Raw genomic sequence first — 20,696 nt, forward strand, 5'->3', positions numbered from 1 at the left:
TATAACTGGCAGGTTACTCAGCCCTGTCCCTGGCATTGACATTATGTTTTTGCTTCACTGAGTGATGATTGATTTTGTATTGTTTAACACCTATTTTGATAATTCCAACTACAATAAGACTGATCGATGATTAATTTTCAATTTTACATTGTGTTTTTCTCCTGTATGAAATATTAATTGATATATTTCTTCTTACCATTGGGGTTCCACAACTTTAGGACACTGAAAACATTTTGCATGCAGAGCTACAGTGAGGAAAATAAGTATTTGATACACTGACAGTTTTGCAAGTTTTCCCACCTACAAAGAATGGAGAGGTCATTAATTTTTATCGTAGGTACACTTCAACTGTGAGAGAAAAAATCCAGAAAACAACATTGTATGATTTTTACATAAGTAATTTGCATTTTATTGCATGAAATAAGTATTTGATACAATAGAAAAACAGAACTTAATGTTTAGTACAGAAACCTTTATTTGCAATTACAGAGGTCAGACCTTGCGCGCCCTGCAGGATTTTAATCCATTACTAATGGTAATATGTGAGACTGTGGTCCCAGCTCTCTTCAGGTCATTGACCAGGTCCTCCCATGTAGTTCTGGAATGATTCCTGACCTTTCTCAGAATCATCCTTACCCCACGAGGCGAGATCTTGCATGGAGCCCCCGACCGAGGAAGATTGACAGTGATCTTGTGTTTCTTCCATTTTCTAATAATTGTGCCAACTGTCGTTGCCTCCTCACCAAGCTGCTTGTCTATTGTCCTGTAGCCCATCCAAGCTTTGTGTAGATCTACAATTTTGTCCCTGGTGTCCTTAGACAGCTCTTTGGTCTTGGCCATGGTGGAGAGGTTGGAGTGTGATTGTGTGGACAGGTGTTTTTTATACAGGTAATAAGTGCAGAGTAGGAGGGCTTCTAAAAGAAAAACTAACAGGTCTGTGAGAGCCAGAATTCTTGCTGGTTGGTAGATGATCAAATACTTATTTCATGCAATAAATGCAAATTAAGTATTTAAAAATCATACAATGTGATTTTCTGTTTTTTATTTTTAGATTCTGCCTATCACGTGTGAAGTGTACCTACGATAAAAATTACAGACCTCTCCATTCTTTGTAGGTGGGAAACCTTGCAAAATCAGCAGTGCATCAAATACTTGTTTTCCACAATTAGTCAACAGTCCTGGGAACCTGACCGACATTATAATAAGTCAGTGAAAATGACAGGATCAGGACTTATCCGTTTGGATCTGGATCCGGCACAGCTGTGTCAGGACATGCCCATACTGTCTGGTTTGTCATTAGGAGCTTCCACCAGAGATTCTGAGGAATATCTGCTGCCTGGCTGTGAAGCAGCCGCATAGTCATGTAATGGCGCTGACTTCACAGCACAGACGTCCTCTTTCATTTCTTTCTGGAGCATATTGTGCATTAAACACTGTTTAATCTATTAAAGGGCATGCAGGAGGAATGCTATTGGATTTTTTTGTCAGGAGTTAGTCATAAAATCCATACTAAAATTCTGACAGTATCCACAACTTATATATATATATAAAGTCTAACGTCCAAATGCCAAGTCACAAATGTACAGAGAACAGAGCTTTCCACGTGTAAGAAAGTTTTATATTCAAAGCTTTAACTTCAAAACAAATATTCCAAAAAGTTTTCCTTCCAGTTGTGCAGTGTTGGGATGTCATCAGTAGATGGCAGTATCGTGCTGTGTCCCAGGAGCCATGGTCTCTAATTCCCTATGTTGGACCGCAGCAGGGGAGCATAATGTGTATTAATTATTACCTAGGTGAGTGCACCATGCATGTCACTAGTACACAGTGTCAGGGAAAACAGAGGCAGGCGCCTAGTGGCATCTATCAGATTATATAGCTCTTATTTTTCCAGTCCAGGATATAAAATTAAAGAAACCAATAAGTTGGCTGTGCTGAGCCACTTTCAAGGTCTTACAACATATCCCCCATTTGTGTCACATTTCTCTCATTGGCTTGCTACCGGTGAATGTGAAGTTTACCTCCAGTCTGAGGCCGGTCCTGTCCTGGTCCTTCATGCACAGCAGAAAGTTTCTTCCAATATTTGTAACACTAGCCACGAGATAAAGTTGACAGTGCGCCATAATCCACGGTCACCTTTTTGTTTGTCTAGGCAGTATCCTAGGAAAACGTGAGCATAGTTACAGCGATTGCCTGGAGTTAAAACCCAGAAAGCCACTGCGAGCATCTAATTTCATTTTTTGACATCACCCCGTGGACAGATCTTTCTGGTGTTATGGCTGGAGTCACACTAGTGTATGGCGTTGGATCAACATGATAAGGACGCTCGGCTGCTGCTCTCACATCCAAGAATGGCAGCACAGGTGCGGAGGAGATAGAAAAACATGTCTCCATGGCCTGGCTGTGCGTGTAATGGGCAGCACTAGGATGACGTCCGAGTGCAGTCCGATGTTATGCATCCATAGACTTGTATGGGCCATCGATATACACTGCCACACGCAGCATGCTTTGTCATTCCGAATCGGCATGAGAAAATAATCGCAGATCTGCTCTGCCCCATAAAATAACATTGGGCCGAGTGCTATCCGATAAAACATCAGGTAGCACTCGGCCATGTTATACGCTCGTGTGACCCCAGCCTATAGGTGCTTGTCATTCATTTACAGCTACTGATCAAGGCTGTAAAGCAATTGCCAATCAGCCACATACAAGACAATCAGCGGCCATTTAACGGCCTGTTTACACAGTCTGAGCAGAAATATGACTGTTCTGTGCACACATGATCTCATGGTTATCGGCACACAGGACAATATGCTGCTGATGACTATGATTTTAATGCCGGCTTGAGCAATCCAATTACTTGATGAATGAGAATTGTGCTGATAATAGGCGAAAAAGCGTGCTAGTGAATTCCCAATTATCTGCTCTGCTAGACGGGCCTTTATTGGCTTATTACAAGACTGTAGAATAGTCTGGTACATGTGAGTCCGTCAGTGAAGCAGAACATGAGTGCTGTGCAACCACTTTATATATGAGAAGACTGCGAACAACAGCAATTTCACTACACTTGTGTGAGGGTGGTGGTAAGTGACATGGCTGACCTATGGTATCTCTACAAGCCTACCCCTGCATCGCTGTTTCATTAAGATTTACCATTAAGGGGTCTATGACAGCTGGTTGACTGCTCATAAGTAAGCCAGAATAGCGGCCATATATATAGTCGCCTAATAGATATCACTAAGAAATAGCTGGATAAAAAGGTCCAGAGAAGAGTATAACCAGCCTATGACATTATAGCATGGTATTATTGTATTCCTGGAAAGAATAAAAAATCCACATAAACAGCTGAAGTATTGAGGAAAAAGCCTATGGCATACTGAGAGTGTACAAGGGCTATGGTGTACCAAAAAAGTGTACAAGGGCTATCGCATATCAAGAGTGTACTAGGGCTACGGCGTACCGAGAGTGTACAATGTACAAGGGCTACAGTGTACCGAGAGTGTACAAGTGCTACGGCGTACTGAGAGTGTACAAGTGCTACGGCGTACCGAGAGTGTACAAGGGTTACGGCGTACCGAGAGTGTACAAGGGCTACGGCGTACCGAGAGTGTACAAGGGTTACGGCGTACTAAGAGTGTACAAGTGCTACGGCATACCGAGAGTGTACAAGTGCTACGGCGTACCGAGAGTGTACAATGTACAAGGGCTACAGTGTACCGAGAGTGTACAAGGGCTACGGCGTACCGAGAGTGTACAAGTGCTACGGCGTACCGAGAGTGTACAAGGGCTACGGCGTACTAAGAGTGTAAAAGACCTACGGCGTACTGAGGGTGTACATAGGGGTGGATTAAGGGTAGCCAGGGCCCCGGGCTGTTCAGACACTGTGGGCCCCCCCCCCCCCCTCCCGGTCATGTGACGGGGGTCATGTGACGGGGGTCATGTTATACCCGAACCAGATTATTCCAGAAAAAATGGTCGGGCCCTACTCTACTGTAACCTATTAAATATTTGTTAAAATCTGCAATACAATTTAGGTATATTTTGACCAATAATATCACATACAAGGAACAAATACCACCGCACCATGTCAAGACCACATATTACCACCACATGGTGACCAAATAGCACATTCAAGGGACAAATACCGCAACACCATTTCCAGACCACATATTACCACCACATAGTGACTGAATACTACAATACTGATCAGTAATAAAAAAAACAAACAAACACAATACTATCACCATAAGTGCCAGTATTCACAGGAGATCTGTACTTAGTATGCAGTGTCTGTGTAGAGGTAATACAGAGATCACTGGTGACATTATACACAGGAGCTCTGTATATAATGTATAGGTAATACAGTGATCACTGGTGACATTGTACACAGGACCTCTGTATATAGTATACAGTGTATAGTGTCAGTGTATAGGTAACACTGACTCACCAGTGACGTCTCTAGGTGAAGTCCTTCATCTTTCATCCAGCACAGACCGCCATCATTTCTTTCAGCCAGGACTCGTTTCTGCAGGAAATAACACAGTTATCTCGAGCTCTGCTTGCAGAACACATTACTTAATTTTTCACAACTTCTACATTACACCACATGGAGAAAAAAAGGCGATATAGTGTCACTCTGCACAGTAACAGGACCGCCCCCCCCATTTAAAACAGTATACTCCAAAAATAAAATAAATACATCACTGCAGTAATAATATCCCTTAATTAGCCCCTATGGTAATAATATTCCCACACCCTGGCCCCGTGTGTCTCATTCCTGGCTCCAGCCATATGTTCTCCCATCATGCACTCATGAGTATCCATTCTACCCCATATGATCTCCCCATCTGTCTCCATCTGTCTCCAATCCTGCCCCCATGTCTTTCATTCTGCCCCGTGTCTCCAACCATGCCCCGTGTCTACATTCTGCCCATGCCTCCAGTCCTGCCCCCAGTGTGTCCAGCAATCTGCCCCAGTGTGTCCAGCATATTACCCCCAGTGTGTCCAGCAATCTGCCCCAGTATGTCCAGCATATTGCCCCAGTATGTCCAGCAATCTGCCCCAGTGTGTCCAGCATTACCCCCAGACAGTGTCTCCAGCAATCTGCCCCAGTGTCTGACTCCAGCATATTGCCCCCAGTGTGTCCAGCATTGCCCCCAGTGTGTCCAGCAATCTGCCCCAGTGTGTCCAGCATATTACCACCAGTGTGTCCAGCAATCTGCCCCAGTATGTCCAGCATTGCTGTCAGTCTGTCCAGCAATCTGCCCCAGTGTCTCCAGCATTGCTCCAGTGTCCCCAGCATTGCCCCAGTGTCTCCAGCATTGCCCCAGTGTCTCCAGCATTGCCCCCAGTGTGTCCTCCAGCATTGCCCCCAGTGTGTCCAGCATTGCCCCAGTGTCTCCAGCAATCTGCCCCAGTGTGTCCTCCAGCATTGCCCCAGTGTGTCTTCCAGCATTGCCCCAGTGTCTCAAGCAATCTGCCCCAGTGTCTCCAGCAATCTGCCCCAGTGTCTCCAGCAATCTGCCCCAGTGTGTCCTCCAGCATTGCCCCAGTGTCTCCCGCAATCTGCCCCAGTGTGTCCTCCAGCATTGCCCCAGTGTGTCCAGCAATCTGCCCCAGTGTCTCCAGCAATCTGCCCCAGTGTCTCCAGCAATCTGCCCCAGTGTGTCCTCCAGCATTGCCCCGGTGTGTCCAGCAATCTGCCCCAGCGTGTCCAGCAATCTGCCCCAGTGTCTCCAGCATTGCCCCAGAGTCTCCAGCAATCTGCCCCAGTGTCTCCAGCATTGCCCCCAGTGTGTCCAGCAATCTGCCCCAGTGTCTCCAGCATTGCCCCCAGTGTGTCCAGCAATCTGCCCCAGTGTCTCCAGCATTGCCCCAGTGTCTCCAGCAATCTGCCCCAGTGTCTCCAGCATTGCCCCCAGTGTGTCCAGTATTGCCCCAGTGTCTCCAGCAATCTGCCCCAGTGTGTCCTCCAGCATTGCCCCAGTGTGTCTTCCAGCATTGCCCCAGTGTCTCAAGCAATCTGCCCCAGTGTCTCCAGCAATCTGCCCCAGTGTCTCCAGCAATCTGCCCCAGTGTGTCCTCCAGCATTGCCCCAGTGTCTCCAGCAATCTGCCCCAGTGTGTCCTCCAGCATTGCCCCAGTGTGTCCAGCAATCTGCCCCAGTGTCTCCAGCAATCTGCCCCAGTGTCTCCAGCAATCTGCCCCAGTGTGTCCTCCAGCATTGCCCCGGTGTGTCCAGCAATCTGCCCCAGCGTGTCCAGCAATCTGCCCCAGTGTCTCCAGCATTGACCCAGAGTCTCCAGCAATCTGCCCTAGTGTCTCCAGCATTGCCCCCAGTGTGTCCAGCAATCTGCCCCAGTGTCTCCAGCATTGCCCCCAGTGTGTCCAGCAATCTGCCCCAGTGTCCAGCATTGCCCCAGTGTCTCCAGCAATCTGCCCCAGTGTCTCCAGCATTGCCCCCAGTGTGTCCAGCATTGCCCCAGTGTCTCCAGCAATCTGCCCCAGTGTCTCCAGCAATCTGCCCCAGTGTCTCCAGCATTGCCCCCAGTGTCTTCAGCAATCTGCCCCAGTGTCTCCAGCAATCTGCCCCAGTGTCTCCAGCATTGCCCCCAGTGTGTCCAGCATTGCCCCCCCCAGTGTCTCCAGCAATCTGCCCCAGTGTCTCCAGCATCGCCCCCAGTGTGTCCAGCATTGCCCCCAGTGTCTCCAGCAATCTGCCCCAGTGTCTCCAGCAGTCTGCCCCAGTGTCTCCAGCATTGCCCCCAGTGTCTCCAGCAATCTGCCCCAGTGTCTCCAGCAATCTGCCCCAGTGTCTCCAGCATTGCCCCCAGTGTGTCCACCGTTAGCTTATCAAAAAAAAAAAAACATCTCCTCACCTGACCAGCGATCCAGGCGGCGAGCTCCCTCGAGCAGCGCACACTCGCCGGCGACTGACAATGACGTCAGACGCCGGCGACGTGTGCACTGCGGGTGGCCGACTTCAGCTGCCAGCCTCCAATTGGCTGGCGGCTGTTGTTAACTATTGACGTGCGGGCGCGCGCCCGCGCGTCAATAGGAAACCGCCGCAGCGCCGGAAGGGGCCCGGTGAGCAGATGAGAAGGGGCCCGATGTGGGCCCCTTCTCTCTGCCCACCGGGTCCGGGGGCACATAAATGCCGGCGGGCATTCACAGTACTCGGGCGGATTATCAGAGGGTCAATCTGTGCGGTAGACCAGGGCCCCCCCACACCACTGGGCCCTGGGCTACCGCCCATATTGACCCTCTGATAATCCGCCCCTGGGTGTACAAGGGTTACGGCGTACCAAGCATGTACAAGGGCTACGGCGTACCAAGAGTGTACAAGGATTACGGGGTACCGAGAGTGTACAAGGGCTACGGCATACTGAGAGTGTACAAGGGTTACGGCGTATCGAGAGTGTACAATGGCTACAGCGTACTGAAAGTGTACAAGACCTACGGCGTACTGAGGGTGTACAAGGGTTATGGCTTACCGAGGATGTACAAGGGCTACGGCATACCAAGAGTGTACAAGGATTACGGGGTACCGAGAGTGTACAACGGCTACGGCGTATCGAGAGTGTACAAGGTCTGCGGCATACCGAGAGTGTACAAGGGCTACGGCTTACCGAGAGTGTACAAGGGCTACGGCGTACCGAGAGTGTACAAGGGCTACGGCATACCGAGAGTGTACAAGGGCTACGGCATACCGAGAGTGTACAAGGGCTACGGCATACCGAGAGTGTACAAGGGCTACGGCATACCGAGAGTGTAGAAGGGCTACGGCATACCGAGAGTGTAGAAGGGCTACGGCATACCGAGAGTGTACAAGGGCTACGGCATACCGAGAGTGTACAAGGGCTACGGCATACCGAGAGTGTACAAGGGCTACGGCATACCGAGAGTGTACAAGGGCTACGGGATACCGAGAGTGTACAAGGGCTACGGCATACCGAGAGTGTACAAGGGCTACGGCATACCGAGAGTGTACAAGGGCTACGGCATACCGAGAGTGTACAAGGGCTACGGAGTATCGAGAGTGTACAAGGGCTACGGCGTATCGAGAGTGTACTTGGGCTACGGCGTACCAAGACTGCACAATGTACAAGGGTTACGGCATACCGAGAGTGTACAAGGGCTACGGCGTACAGAGAGTGTACTAGGGTTACGGCGTACCGAGAGTGTACAAGGGCTACGGCTTACTGAGAGTGTACAAGGGCTACGGCGTACCGAGAGTGTACAAGGGCTACAGCATACCGAGAGTGTACAAGGGCTACGGCATACCGAGAGTGTACAAGGGCTACGGAGTATCGAGAGTGTACAAGGGCAACGGCGTATCGAGAGTGTACTAGGGCTACGGCGTACCGAGAGTGTACAAGGGCTACGGCGTACCGAGAGTGTACAAGGGTTACGGCGTACAGAGAGTGTACTAGGGTTACGGCGTACCGAGAGTGTACAAGGGTTACGGCGTACCGAGAGTGTACAAGGGCTACGGCGTACCGAGAGTGTACAAGGGCTACGGCGTACCGAGAGTGTACAAGGGCTGCGGCGTACCGAGAGTGTACAAGGGCTACGGCATACCGAGAGTGTACAAGGGTTACGGCGTACCGAGAGTGTACAAGGGCTACGGCGTACCGAGAGTGTACAAGGGTTACGGCGTACCGAGAGTGTACAAGGGCTGCGGCGTACCGAGAGTGTACAAGGGCTACGGCATACCGAGAGTGTACAAGGGTTACGGCGTACCGAGAGTGTACAAGGGCTACGGCGTACCGAGAGTGTACAAGGGTTACGGCGTACCGAGAGTGTACAAGGGCTACGGCGTACCGAGAGTGTACAAGGGCTACGGCGTACCGAGAGTGTACAAGGGCTGCGGCGTACCGAGAGTGTACAAGGGCTATGGCATACTGCTGAACCTGATTCCCGATGAGCTTATCAGAAGCAGGAACTTGTATCTTGTAATGAGGGACGATCATCCTGAGGATTTCCCAGAGGAACAGAACGTCGCCTCGCCGGTGGTGGCTGAGGAGGATGTGAGCTGTCAGACACTTTCTACCTTTGAATGATTCATCTGGGAATGCCGATGTGTCCTCCCTTCCGTGTGAGCGAAGAATCATCCGGCTATCAGTGGGAAGAGAGGCGTGTGTTTGTGTAGAGCAGGTCCATGCCTCACATCTCCTGTGTTTCCTGTTTCCTGACCAGGACGGTGGGAAAAGTTAGAACTCGCGGTGAGGAGATGTGGCCTTCTCTGCACTTAAATATATTGTCAATGTGCTAAAAAGTCCCATGTCAGCTTAATGGAAACGTGATTTGATCTGGCACTAGCAGGTCTATAGTGTTGGCCATTGGGTCTACATTTGGACATATGTGTATGTCTATGTGTATATACACATATATAAAGCGTGGTCCTTAAAATAATAAAGGATGCCACCCTCCCCTACCCATCCCTCTGGATGTATTATCAGGACTTTCAGTGGTGTGAGTTGCGTGTCTTTTCCAGGGTTGGTAATTGGCTGCCTCTATATAGGCGCCCCCGCTGATCAGCAGATGAATGGGCAGTGATGCTCAGCGGAGCGCCACACTACACAGCAGAGCTAATCTGTGCAATTGTGGTTGTGCTTGATGCCATGCATCTGCCACCCTAAACCCCATTCACCTGGATTAGGCACAGGCCCACTTATATAGACGTCTCTGTGCCAGCTACTGCAGTGAGTGCTCGTGCCATGAATGTCCCCCTGTGTATGGGCGAGTCGGAAAGATGGATGTCAGTAAATTTATTATTTGGCACACAGCTATCAAAGGTGTAAGGAGGCTGTAGAATGGTTCAAAATGAACTAAGGCCTGTTCCTCTTCCTTATCCTTTTTTAGTATGGAGTTTGATGATGAAGATGGAGAAGGGCCCAGTAAATTTTCCAGGTTTGTGAATACTCCCAGCTTGCTGCCTTGTTACCGCTAAAAACTTTAACTTTTCTTGCTTTATGTTAATGTTTCTCCTTTGCTTTCTATAGGTATGATTACAAGTGATGGAAGCTGAGAGGTAAGGTAGGAGATTGCTGGTAATGTTCTCCAGAGGTGCTGTGCAGGACTACTTACACTGTGATGTCTGGTGCATTATATTCACCCATAGGCACAGATGTAGTCGCAGCCTTAGGGTATGTGTCCACGTTCAGGATTGCTTCAGGATTTGGTCAGGATTTTATGCAGGTAAAATCCTGACCAAATCTGCACCTGAGGTCACTAGCAGGTCACCTGCGTTGTCCTTGAGTTTTTTCTGCAATGTAAGGACATGCTGCGTTCTTAAAAGACGCGCCGCATGTGAGTTTTCTCTGGTGTGCCGCATGCGTCTTTTACTGCATAGTGGAGACAGGATTTCATGAAACCCCCTTCACTATGCTGTAACATCTGGACGCTGCGTTTTTTATGCATGCTGCTCAATGCTGCGTCAAAAACTCAGCGTTTCCTGAACGTGGACACATACCCTTATATTCTTTGTGCTTATTGTAAAGGTTTAGCCATTAACAATTTGATTTCTGCCCACAGTATTCACATTTCCAGCTATGTTCATCCCAATATCATACAGGGTGAGAGCACAGAAATAAAATCCAATATAGTAAAAATGACTTGAAAGCATATAGTCAGCTGGCCATTTATACTCTAGCCTATACCTATCCAATCTGTCCCACTAGTGATCAAACAGGGTTTTGTTTCATCAGTCTAAGAACCTATTTAGTGTGCAGAACTCTTAGTTAAAGAAGAGTCTGTCACAAGGTTTCTGCCACCTAATCAGACAGTGGAATGATGTAGAGACAGAGACCTTGATTCCAGCAATGTGTCACTTACTGGGCTGCTTGCTGTAGTTTAGATAATCTCCTACTGATAAAATAGAGATTTTTATCATTAGAAAACTAGTAAACCTGCTGCCATGTAGTCCTCCATATTCATGATCTCTGTATAACTGTGTCCCCACCACTGATTGGCGGCTTTCTGCCTATGCACATTGACATCTTCCTGTGTACAATCAGTGGTGTGGGATGGGTAATACAGAGCTCAGCGTTCAGAGAACTGATAGATCTGCAGCAGATAAAATGGTAATTTTATCAAAACTGCAGCAAGTATCTCAGTAAGGCCTCGCTCCCACTGGCGATGAAAACAGACGAATGCAATGAGATTAAAAATTGGATTGCACTCGTGCCAATTTAATCCTATGCTTCTGTTCTCAATGACATTTTTTTCCCTGCGCCGACTGGATTGCGATTGGAAAAAAAACGCAGCATGCTGCGATTGCTTGCGAAATTCGGATTGCATGCACCCATATAAGTCTGAGGGTGTGTGTTAAACATCTCACTGCACTCGGATGTCACCCGAGTGCAGTGCAATTCCTGACTCTGGCTGTGGAGGAGATGGAGAAATTACTCCGCACCTGTGCCGCTATTCTCTCATGCGTGATGATCGGAGCACAGAGCACTGACACTCGGAAAACACTCGCAGCAGAGCAGGAGCCGAGTGTCATTATCATATCGCATCGGATGTGATACGCTAGTGTGTCCCCAGCCTAAGTGACACATTGCTGGCATCAGGGTCTCTGAATAGCATGCTGCTCTCATGTGGGATTGCAAAAACAGATTCTCTTTAAGCACCATTTACTATATTCTGTCCTTCATAGCTATTAGGTGTCATTGCTGTAATTTTGATGATTGGGGTCCCATCCCTGTATTTCCAACAGGTACTTTGCTGCAGTTATAATTAACTACTAATGTGCAAAGGGAAAAAAACATTTCAGGTAGCCAAGTATTTACCGTATTTTTCGGACTATAAGACGCACCGGACCATAAGGCGCACCCCAAATTTGGGGTGAAAATTGCAGAAAAAAATATTTTTATAAGATGGGGGTCCGTCTTATTGTCCGAATTTACAGTATCCTACCTGAGGGCTGGCGGAGGCAGCGCTCCATTACTGACTGGGCAGTGACACGCATGACCACAAGCTGGCAGTGACAGCGCTCCATTACTGACTGGGCAGTGACACACATGACCACAGGCTGGCAGTGACAGCGCTCCAGTACTGGCTGGGCAGTGACACACATGAGCACAGGCTGGCAGTGACAGCGCTCCAGTACTGGCTGGGCAGTGACACGCATGACTACAGGCTGGCAGTGACAGCGCTCCATTACTGACTGGGCCGCTGTTTACCATCTCGACCGAAACTAGCATTGCGGCCTGCTGCCGAGCGCCTCACACTCAGCCTCCATGTTGGCCGCGCCGCTTGTGTGTGTGCGCGGCTGCGGTGTGCGGCGTATAACCAGGCAGCAGCGAAATAAAAGCTCAGAGCAACAGTAACTGTGTATTGCATCAAGGCTCGGCCATTGCTCTCCACATGAGGGTGCAGAAGTCCCGCCATACCATACGCGTCCAGCACAACCGCTCACCGCACAGGCACATGACAGCTCACATCGTACTCACTTTTTCCACTGCTTTTTCCACTGCCGCGGCCCGGTGACCCACCCCCGCATTATGCCCCCCCCACGCCACTGCGTGAGAGGGGTCCCTTTCCCCGGTGACGTGATGCAGCAGCCCGGTAAGCAGCAGAGCCGGGTGAATCCTGTAGTAATCGGTGGTAGCAGCCATCTTCCTGAGGCCGCGCGTGCGCAGATGGAGCGCTCTGCTTCCCGGGGCTTCAGGAAAATGGCCACCGCGATCTCCATCTGCGGCCTCCCGCGGCCATTTTCCTGAAGCCCCGGAAAACAGAGCGCTCCATCTGCGCACGCGCAGCCTCAGGAAGATGGCCGCCACCACCGATAACTACAGGATTCACCCGGCTCTGCTACTTACCGGGCTGCTGCATCACCTCACCGGTGAAAGGGACCCCGCTCACTGCGCCTCCTCATCCCAGCACCTCTGCCGCCACATCTCTGCCGCCACGGTAAGCCTGCATTGAGACTAGTAGACGCACCCCCCATTTTCCCCCCTTTTTTGGGGGGGAAAAAGTGCGTCTTGTAGTCCGAAAAATACGGTAATCAATTTAAGCTGCAGAGAAGTATGTGATCCTTGAGTTACGGTATCTGTCATGTCGTTACTAATGGAATGGGATGATGACCCAGTAGACGGTCTGGGGTTTGCTGGCGCTATGTCTTGCAGGAGTTGGATTCCTGACCTGTCATCATTCATTGCTCTGCATCTCTCCCTGCTTCCTAGTGTCCTTGTCCTGGCCTGCATTCCACTGTCAGGGAAGTATGTACCATAAGATGTTATAGAGGTCTTTAGACAGTGGGAAATCCACAGCAGGAGCGTTCTGTAGAAATGAGACGCTCACTCTAAATATGCACAGTGTGTATTGCTATACCCTTACTTCATATACCTGTGATGACACCGTGGGTCCAGCTATGTCACATTTTTAAGCATAATGTATATCATTGATATTGAGGATCTCCGCTGTCAGTAATTTCGCTATTAAGTGACTTGATGTGTTGCAATGTGCATTATCTTATGTGGTGATTCTGCAGTAAATTCTAGAAACTCAGTCCAGATTGAAATGGTCATGAAGCTATTCTATGCAGGACCCATATTTATTTTTGAGACTGTAGTTTCAGGATCTGTCTTGTGCTCAGCACACATGGACCTGCAGAGCTACCACATGGTCATTTGTCCTTATGTTGTGGTTGTAATACAGATCCGAATTCAACAACTGAAAGCCAGACAATGTCCAGTTTCTTTTAACTGGTCAAAATCGCCTTGATATTCAGTTGTGAGCTGTATCATTGCTTTATAGGTAATATTGTCCTTATTTAGGTGCCAAAGCCCTTCATGGCATTAAAGGGAGCCTGGCAGCAGTATTGGCCAATATAAGATATGACCACTGCCTTTCAGGGCTGGTATACAGCATTCTATAATGCTGTATATAAGCCCCCAGTCCGACCTGCAAGATAAGAAAAATAAGTTTTATTATACTCACCGGGGGGGCTTCCGATGCAGCCTGGTGCGATGGGTGTCACAAGTCCCGGGACCGGAGCCTCCCATCTTCCTGCAACGCCGCCCACCTGCTTTCTTCTTCGCTCCCCGGCGTCAGTGCTCCTGCACAGGCGTACTTACCGTATCTTCCCTGTTGAGGGCAGAGTAAAGTGCTGCAGTGCGCAGGCGCCGGGAAAGGTCAGAGAGGCCCAGCGCCTGCGTACTGTAGTACTTTACTACTGCACAGTGATGTTCCTCTGTTACTCCTCAAAGACATTTTCTTAATAAATTAACAACTAGGTGTTATTATTCCCCTTGCCAAAGGAGTGTGTCCCTTCGCAGTCTGACACTGTTAGGCCACGTTAAGTATTTGGTGAATTTTTTACCTCAGTATTTGTAAGCCAAAACCAGGAGTGGATGATAAATACAGAAGTGGTGCATATGTTTCTATTATACTTTTCCTCTGATTGTTCCACTCCTGGTTTTGGCTTACAAACACTGAGGTAAAATACTGACTAAATACTGAGGTAAAATAGTGACCAAAGTGTGAACGTGGACTTAGCATTGAGAGTATGTATGGACGCAGCTCCAACTTGTAACACCCATTTGTCAATTTATTTGTACGTTTCTAGTAAGAATAAAATTAGGGATGGCAGAATACACAGTTTTATGAAATTACACCCCATAATTCTTGTGTTATGGGGAATATAATTACCGTAATTATTAAACTTACATAGCGACTGCTCCCACATATATCACATTTGCTCCTTCCATGTCACAAAAAATATTAAACTTTCAGCTGTTAGCCTAATCACAAACATTAATTTCTCTTCATCATAGTTTTTTTTCATATGTAGCCAAACATCTTATCACATCCCATCCCCTGCAATGACACAAAATGAATGAGTGAATGAAAAACTTGTTGCAAAATGAAGCTGTCACTGTCAGACGAGCAGTAGTGATTGCCTGGTATATACACGCAAGGCAAATCAACAATGAACAATACAAATACGCCGTATCCTTGGAGGAAAATGAGCAATCATACAGAAACTAAGATGATAATTTGTGTGATAAGATTGAGTTGTAACATGCAAATTTATTTCTTTCAACTTATCACGAGTACAACTGAATATGCAAAGTAATTTTTATACAGATTCTGAAAGATGAAGCATCCAGTCATTGTCTCAGGGCTCGCTCACACCGCCATATACAACAGACAAGTGCTAGCCGATGTTTTATCGGAAAGCACCCAGATCAGTATTATTCAGTGGGGCAGTGCTGATGACGGGGTCACACGACCGTAGATTCTCTCATCTGGGAGAATCGGGTTGATTATGCTAATGTCCGAGTTTGATCGGAGTGTGAGCATAGTGTGATCTGATTCTCTTGCATGAGAAGATGGAGAAAAAAAATCTCCTTCTTCTCCATTGTGTGAGTCTGCAGGTGTTGCATTAGATGTGGAAATTCCACAGGAAAAAAAACGCATGTACCGTAATTCACATGACTATATCAATAAATTTTTGTCAAAGCCAAATACCAGGAAGTATAAAAAAAGCAGCTTTTTTATAGCATGACGTAGCAAAAACAGAAGAAAAGAGTCAAAATTATAATAAAAACGCATGTAAAAAACACAATGGAAAAATCGCAAAGTTACCTTAATTACATAATATGAAACAACTCACAAAACTGTGAGAACGTTGCCTGATGGCCAAACATAGTTCAATCAATCATAATTATTCCCAGTCCCCGTTTCTTAGTAATATAGAAAAGTGACGCATAAAACCTTCTCTATACTTCTAAAAAAATTAATGGCATAAAGACAGTGAAATAGAACATAGGAGAACTGCGTCAGACCATTAGGATGTATAGCTCCGATGGGCATTACTTTTCATTACCTTTTTAGCAGCTTTCAAACACGCTCACTTTACGAAATCGTGCTGTAAACAGTAAAGGCTGCGGACAGCTCTAGTGATGTGTTTGTTTTAGTAGATCTGTATATTCCTCATGATATAAAAATTCTGGATAATCTTTATTGAGAGCTCTGTGTTCTGCCATTCCTCCTGGAAATGAATGAAAGTGGACATGATCTTTCCCCTAGTTACTGGGGTGTGTCTGCACCAATCTGACACTATCAGCACTGATGGAACAGTGACAGGTTGTGTAGGAAACACATCCATTGATGGAAGAAATACAGTGGAACAGCAGGACACAGAGTAGGGCTCCCACTATGAGCTTCTGGGGAGTCTTTGCTGTTGCAGATTTTCTGCACCTATCTTTGTTTTGTTTTTTCACTCGTTTTTGACACTGCGTGTTTTGTCTATTTTTGCTATTTCATTCTCTAAATAAAGCTACTTTCTTTTTGATATTTCCTGGTTTTTCGCTTTGGCAATTTTATTATAACAATCATGTACAGATGACCTGTCCTGTTAGTGCGTTTCCGCATTAGAAATCCATTAAATAAGCATGTGCTTTCTGTACCTGAGGATTTTCTGAATCTAATGCAAGTCTAAGACCGGGGTCAAACTAGCGATGAATACAGACGAGAGCTATGTGATAAAACCTGGACCAGTATTCATCTATGGGGCAGCTCATATCAGAGTTTTTTTTCTAGGCCGTTTTCAACATGCGAGTGAAATCACAGCATGCTGCGATTGTCACCGACACTCGGCCGGGTCTCGGCTCACTCGCACCTTTGTAAGCCTATGGGTGCGAGTGAGACTGCGCACATCACTCGGATATCATCCAAGTGATGTGTGATATACGCTGACCCCGGCAATAGAGGAGATGGAGAAATTAATTTCTCCGCCTCCTCCGAAGCTGTGCGAGAGGCTCGGAGCACAGACACATGACACTCGGCTCCCTCTCACAGCAAAGCAGGATCCGAGGGTCATTAGCATATTGCATCGGATGCCATACGCTAGTCTGACCCCGGCCGAAGGGGAAAATCTGCACATAAAACTCAGCGTACTCACAGCAGAAGTTGACATGTTGCAGATTTCAAACACGCAGCGGAGGTCAGGTTACACTGCATGAAAGAAAAGAGCAGTGGGCCTGAAATTTATATAAATCTCATCCACTCTCCTAGAACTGTATGCTCACTGAGATTTTGGCTCAGTGAAAATATACAGCGTGAAAATCTCGTCTTGGTAACTTAACCTAACGTCACGTGCACACGCTGAGTATTTTTTACCTCAGTATTTGTAAGCCAAAACCAGGAGGGAACAATCAGAGGAAAAGAATAATAGAAACACGTCACCACTTCTGTATTTATCACTCACTCCTGGTTTTGGCTAACAAATACTGAGGTAAAAACTCACCAAATACTCAATGAATGCACTTGGCCTAGTAGTTAAACTGCTTCAGGACTGTTATTTCATGATGAGTAGAAGCATTTCCTAAATATGACATGTCAGGTTAGCCCATGGGTTCTCTTTAGAGTGGAAATAAAAGAAAATGACCACTAAACAGATGTAGTTTTTCTCAATTTTCTGTTTTATTGTATTGTTGCCTACATTATTGATGTCGCATTCGCTCCTTTACTGTTGCAGTGGTTAGTCCATGAGCTATAAAGTCGTTGACATCCACCATAAGAGACATATTGATAGCTAAGGTTGTCACTAGTGATGAAGGAACGTGCTGGGATAAGGCGTTATTCGAGCATTCTCTGGTGATAACCGAGTGACTTCGGCGTGCTCGAAAGATATGTTTGAGTCCCTTTGGCTGCATGTCTCACGGCTGCTCGATATCCGCAACACATGTAGGGATTTCCTAACAAACAGGCTATCCCTGCTGTGTTGTGGCTGTCGAACATACAGCCGCGGGGACTCAAACATATTTTTCAAGCACACCGAAGTCACTCGGTTAACACACGAGCATGCTCCGATAACTCCTCATCCCAGCATGTACGCTCATCACTAGGTGCACCGCTAAAAACACAGAGGGAAGAACCCGTTATAGCTAAGAAATGGCTCTACAGAATTGGGGATGTTTGAGGTATGAGGACTGAAGGACTGTCCATTTCAGGTCACAATGTTCTGTTATAACTTTACCAGTAATATATGGATTCCTTGATTCATCAATGAGGTAAAGGGGTTGTCCTATGTGAGACATTACATAGAAATAAATTTGCACAAACAGGATCAAACTCAAGCATAATAATTTTTATTATACAAACCACATTAAAAATCAAATCCTAACATACTGTGGGATACTCTGATAAATGACAACTACGAAGGAGCCACAGGTCAGAGGCTATATTGAGGGTATCAGTACTATTACATGCATGTTTGTAGCCTCTGACCTGTGGCTCCTTCGTAGTTGTCATTTATCAGAGTATCCCACAGTATGTTAGGATTTGATTTTTAATGTGGTTTGTATAATAAAAATTACTGTGCTTGAGTTTGATCCTGTTTGTGCAAATTTATTTCTATGTAGGGTTTATTTGACATTTTTTGCATGGGATTTGTTATACAATAATCTCCTGTATGGGCACAGGTGCTAATTGTGGGCACACTGTTTATTGTTCATCAATATCGGTTTACACTATGTGAGACATTTATGGGATAGCCATAAGCCGGACCATAAAAGGCTGATAGATGCCAGTCCTATTTCTTCATCTGTATCTCATAGCAATAAATGGAGAGAGCCGTCGCCTGTGCGGACACCAGCCAGAACTGGGGATTGAAGGATCCCTGCTTTGGAGATAGGTGGAACCCCATCTACCAGACATTTGTGGCCTATCCTATGAATATACCATAAATATCTCATGAGGCATCAACTTTCACAATTTTGTTAAATAACTGTTTGTTTCACATGTCTTCATTGTTTGCGTCCCATTTTACAGGTAAGTTATATTATATTGTGCAGAACCAATATACTGCTGGGTCATGTAAGCCAATACTCGAGGCTATGAATAAAGACTAGTGCAAATAAGTAAGGTGGTGTTGCCCATAGCAACCAGTGAAAATTCTTTGGCATTTTGGAAACCTGAGTTTGCAAAATGTAAGCATTTGGTTGTTATGGACAGCACCGCTCTTTCTATGATACACTAGTACTTATACATGGCGGTCACGTGTCATGACATAAGACATAACTGATAAATGTTACACATCCAGAAAGTCGCCAGTGTTTTTTCAGCTGACAAGTCAGGATGAACAGGTTTTGGCTTAACACTGTTAGAAATTAAAAATGGCTCCTTGCCATTATTTCAGTAAGCTGCTCCTAAATGTAGTAGTGATTGCACAGACGCTGCTTGCAGCCAGCAAGGCCCATAGGACGTAGTGAATATTCCCAGCACTGGGATGGTGCTTTATAGGAATTTTCTTGTTTTATGGAAATTGAGCTTAGTCCTTTGTATAACAAAAAGTAATGCAATTTTCTAATGTGTTTCTGTAACAGTCCCTCTCTTGCTGTCATTGAATGGGAATATCTCTGCTTACATTCAGAGACGCTAACACTGCCCCGAAATTGTGCTGTGCACACAGGTGCTCGGCTTGATGCAAGGAAGAGCTTTACTACATGTAGGGTATGTTCACATGGAGTTAATTTGAAGATAGAAAAATCTGACAAGTTTTTCAAGATAATTCCTCTTTAGGAAACACTGCTTTTTTGTTTGTTTGTTTTGGCAGTCTTTTTCTTTTATTTACGGTAAGTGGTTTTGAGGAGGTTTTTGGAGCATTTTTTGCATTATTTTTGGCCTGACTGTCACATTTTATGTGGATTTCACAAGGAATCCTCATAGAAGTGACACATCATTTTTCTTATTCCCATTGTGATGTTATCAAAACCTTGTAGGTTAAAACCTCTCAAAAAAACTTGTTGGCTGAAGAGCTAAGAGGATTTTGAATTGAAATGAAAATGGACAGGAAGAGTTTTCACAGAGAATTTTAAGCAGTTTTTGGTGGAGATTTAGGATCCGATGTGTTTTAAAATCCTCCTTAAAAAACTTATTGTGACCCTAGTCTGTGGGAATGTGCACACAATATTTTTAAGATGCCGGTAGAGCCACTGAGATTTTCCTAGGCGAAGCATCTTCAAGAAAAAGACAGCATTTTTTTCTGGTGTCCTTTTTATCTTTTCTTTGTGGCATCTCCACCGTCCATGTCTTTTCCTTATGCTTCCACTATAAAGAGTCGGCATTCTTTTTACTAAAGCGGCTTTGTTGGCCGTTTTCCCGTCGTTTTTTGTGGCATCTCCAAAAATCTGCCTAAAAAAGATATGCCCTTAAAGAGCTATGCCCAAAGGGGAAGTAGCACTTTAGGACGGGTTTTCAACCTCTGAATGTAAGCAGGAATATTCCCATTCATTGGCAGCAAGCAATGAGCTTAGAAATTGTGAAGAGGTTAGATATTTGCATAGCTTTCTGATATACGATGTATAAGCTTTAGTAACCTAAAACCAGAAATACGACTGACTTTCATTACTATAATGGGCATGGTGACTGGCAGTGCGCCCTGCACTTTACTACAGTTGAAACCCAGCAGCAAAATCCATTAAGTAAGCAAGCAAATCTACCCTTTGAAACAAAGCCTGAAATGAAAAAGTAATCAGATGTTGGAGTATAATGTTACCAAGCAAAGGAGAACCAAATCATTACCAAGACCTGAGGCCAGTGAGAAAGTATGGAAACTGATATGGAAGCTGAACAGACACTGACAGACTCTTGTGTACACACATCCTCTCCAGTCCATCACACGTGTGTCTTCGTTGGGTTGCGGGGACCGTGTCCCTGGACGGCTCTGCTTGGTGCTGATTCTTATA

The 20,696-nt window shown here is 46.2% G+C and overlaps 1 protein-coding gene across 5 annotated transcripts in view; it reads left to right on the forward strand.

The window, feature by feature from the left end:
- Positions 1-20,696, forward strand: part of ARNT2 (aryl hydrocarbon receptor nuclear translocator 2) — a 143,855-nt gene that overhangs the window by 17,637 nt on the left and 105,522 nt on the right. For 2 of the 5 annotated variants that reach the window (XM_077263498.1, XM_077263501.1), the window contains one exon: positions 9,862-9,909. The exons of 2 other annotated variants lie outside the window; for them this stretch is intronic. In XM_077263498.1, coding sequence (XP_077119613.1) covers positions 9,862-9,909 — 48 coding nt within the window. Of the gene's footprint in view, positions 1-9,861; positions 9,910-10,001; positions 10,031-20,696 lie in introns of those variants that run through there. One more of the 5 variants, XM_077263502.1, reaches the window with a different exon arrangement.

This window comes from Ranitomeya variabilis, chromosome 5 (genome assembly GCF_051348905.1).
Source record: "Ranitomeya variabilis isolate aRanVar5 chromosome 5, aRanVar5.hap1, whole genome shotgun sequence".
NCBI lineage: Eukaryota > Metazoa > Chordata > Amphibia > Anura > Dendrobatidae > Ranitomeya > Ranitomeya variabilis.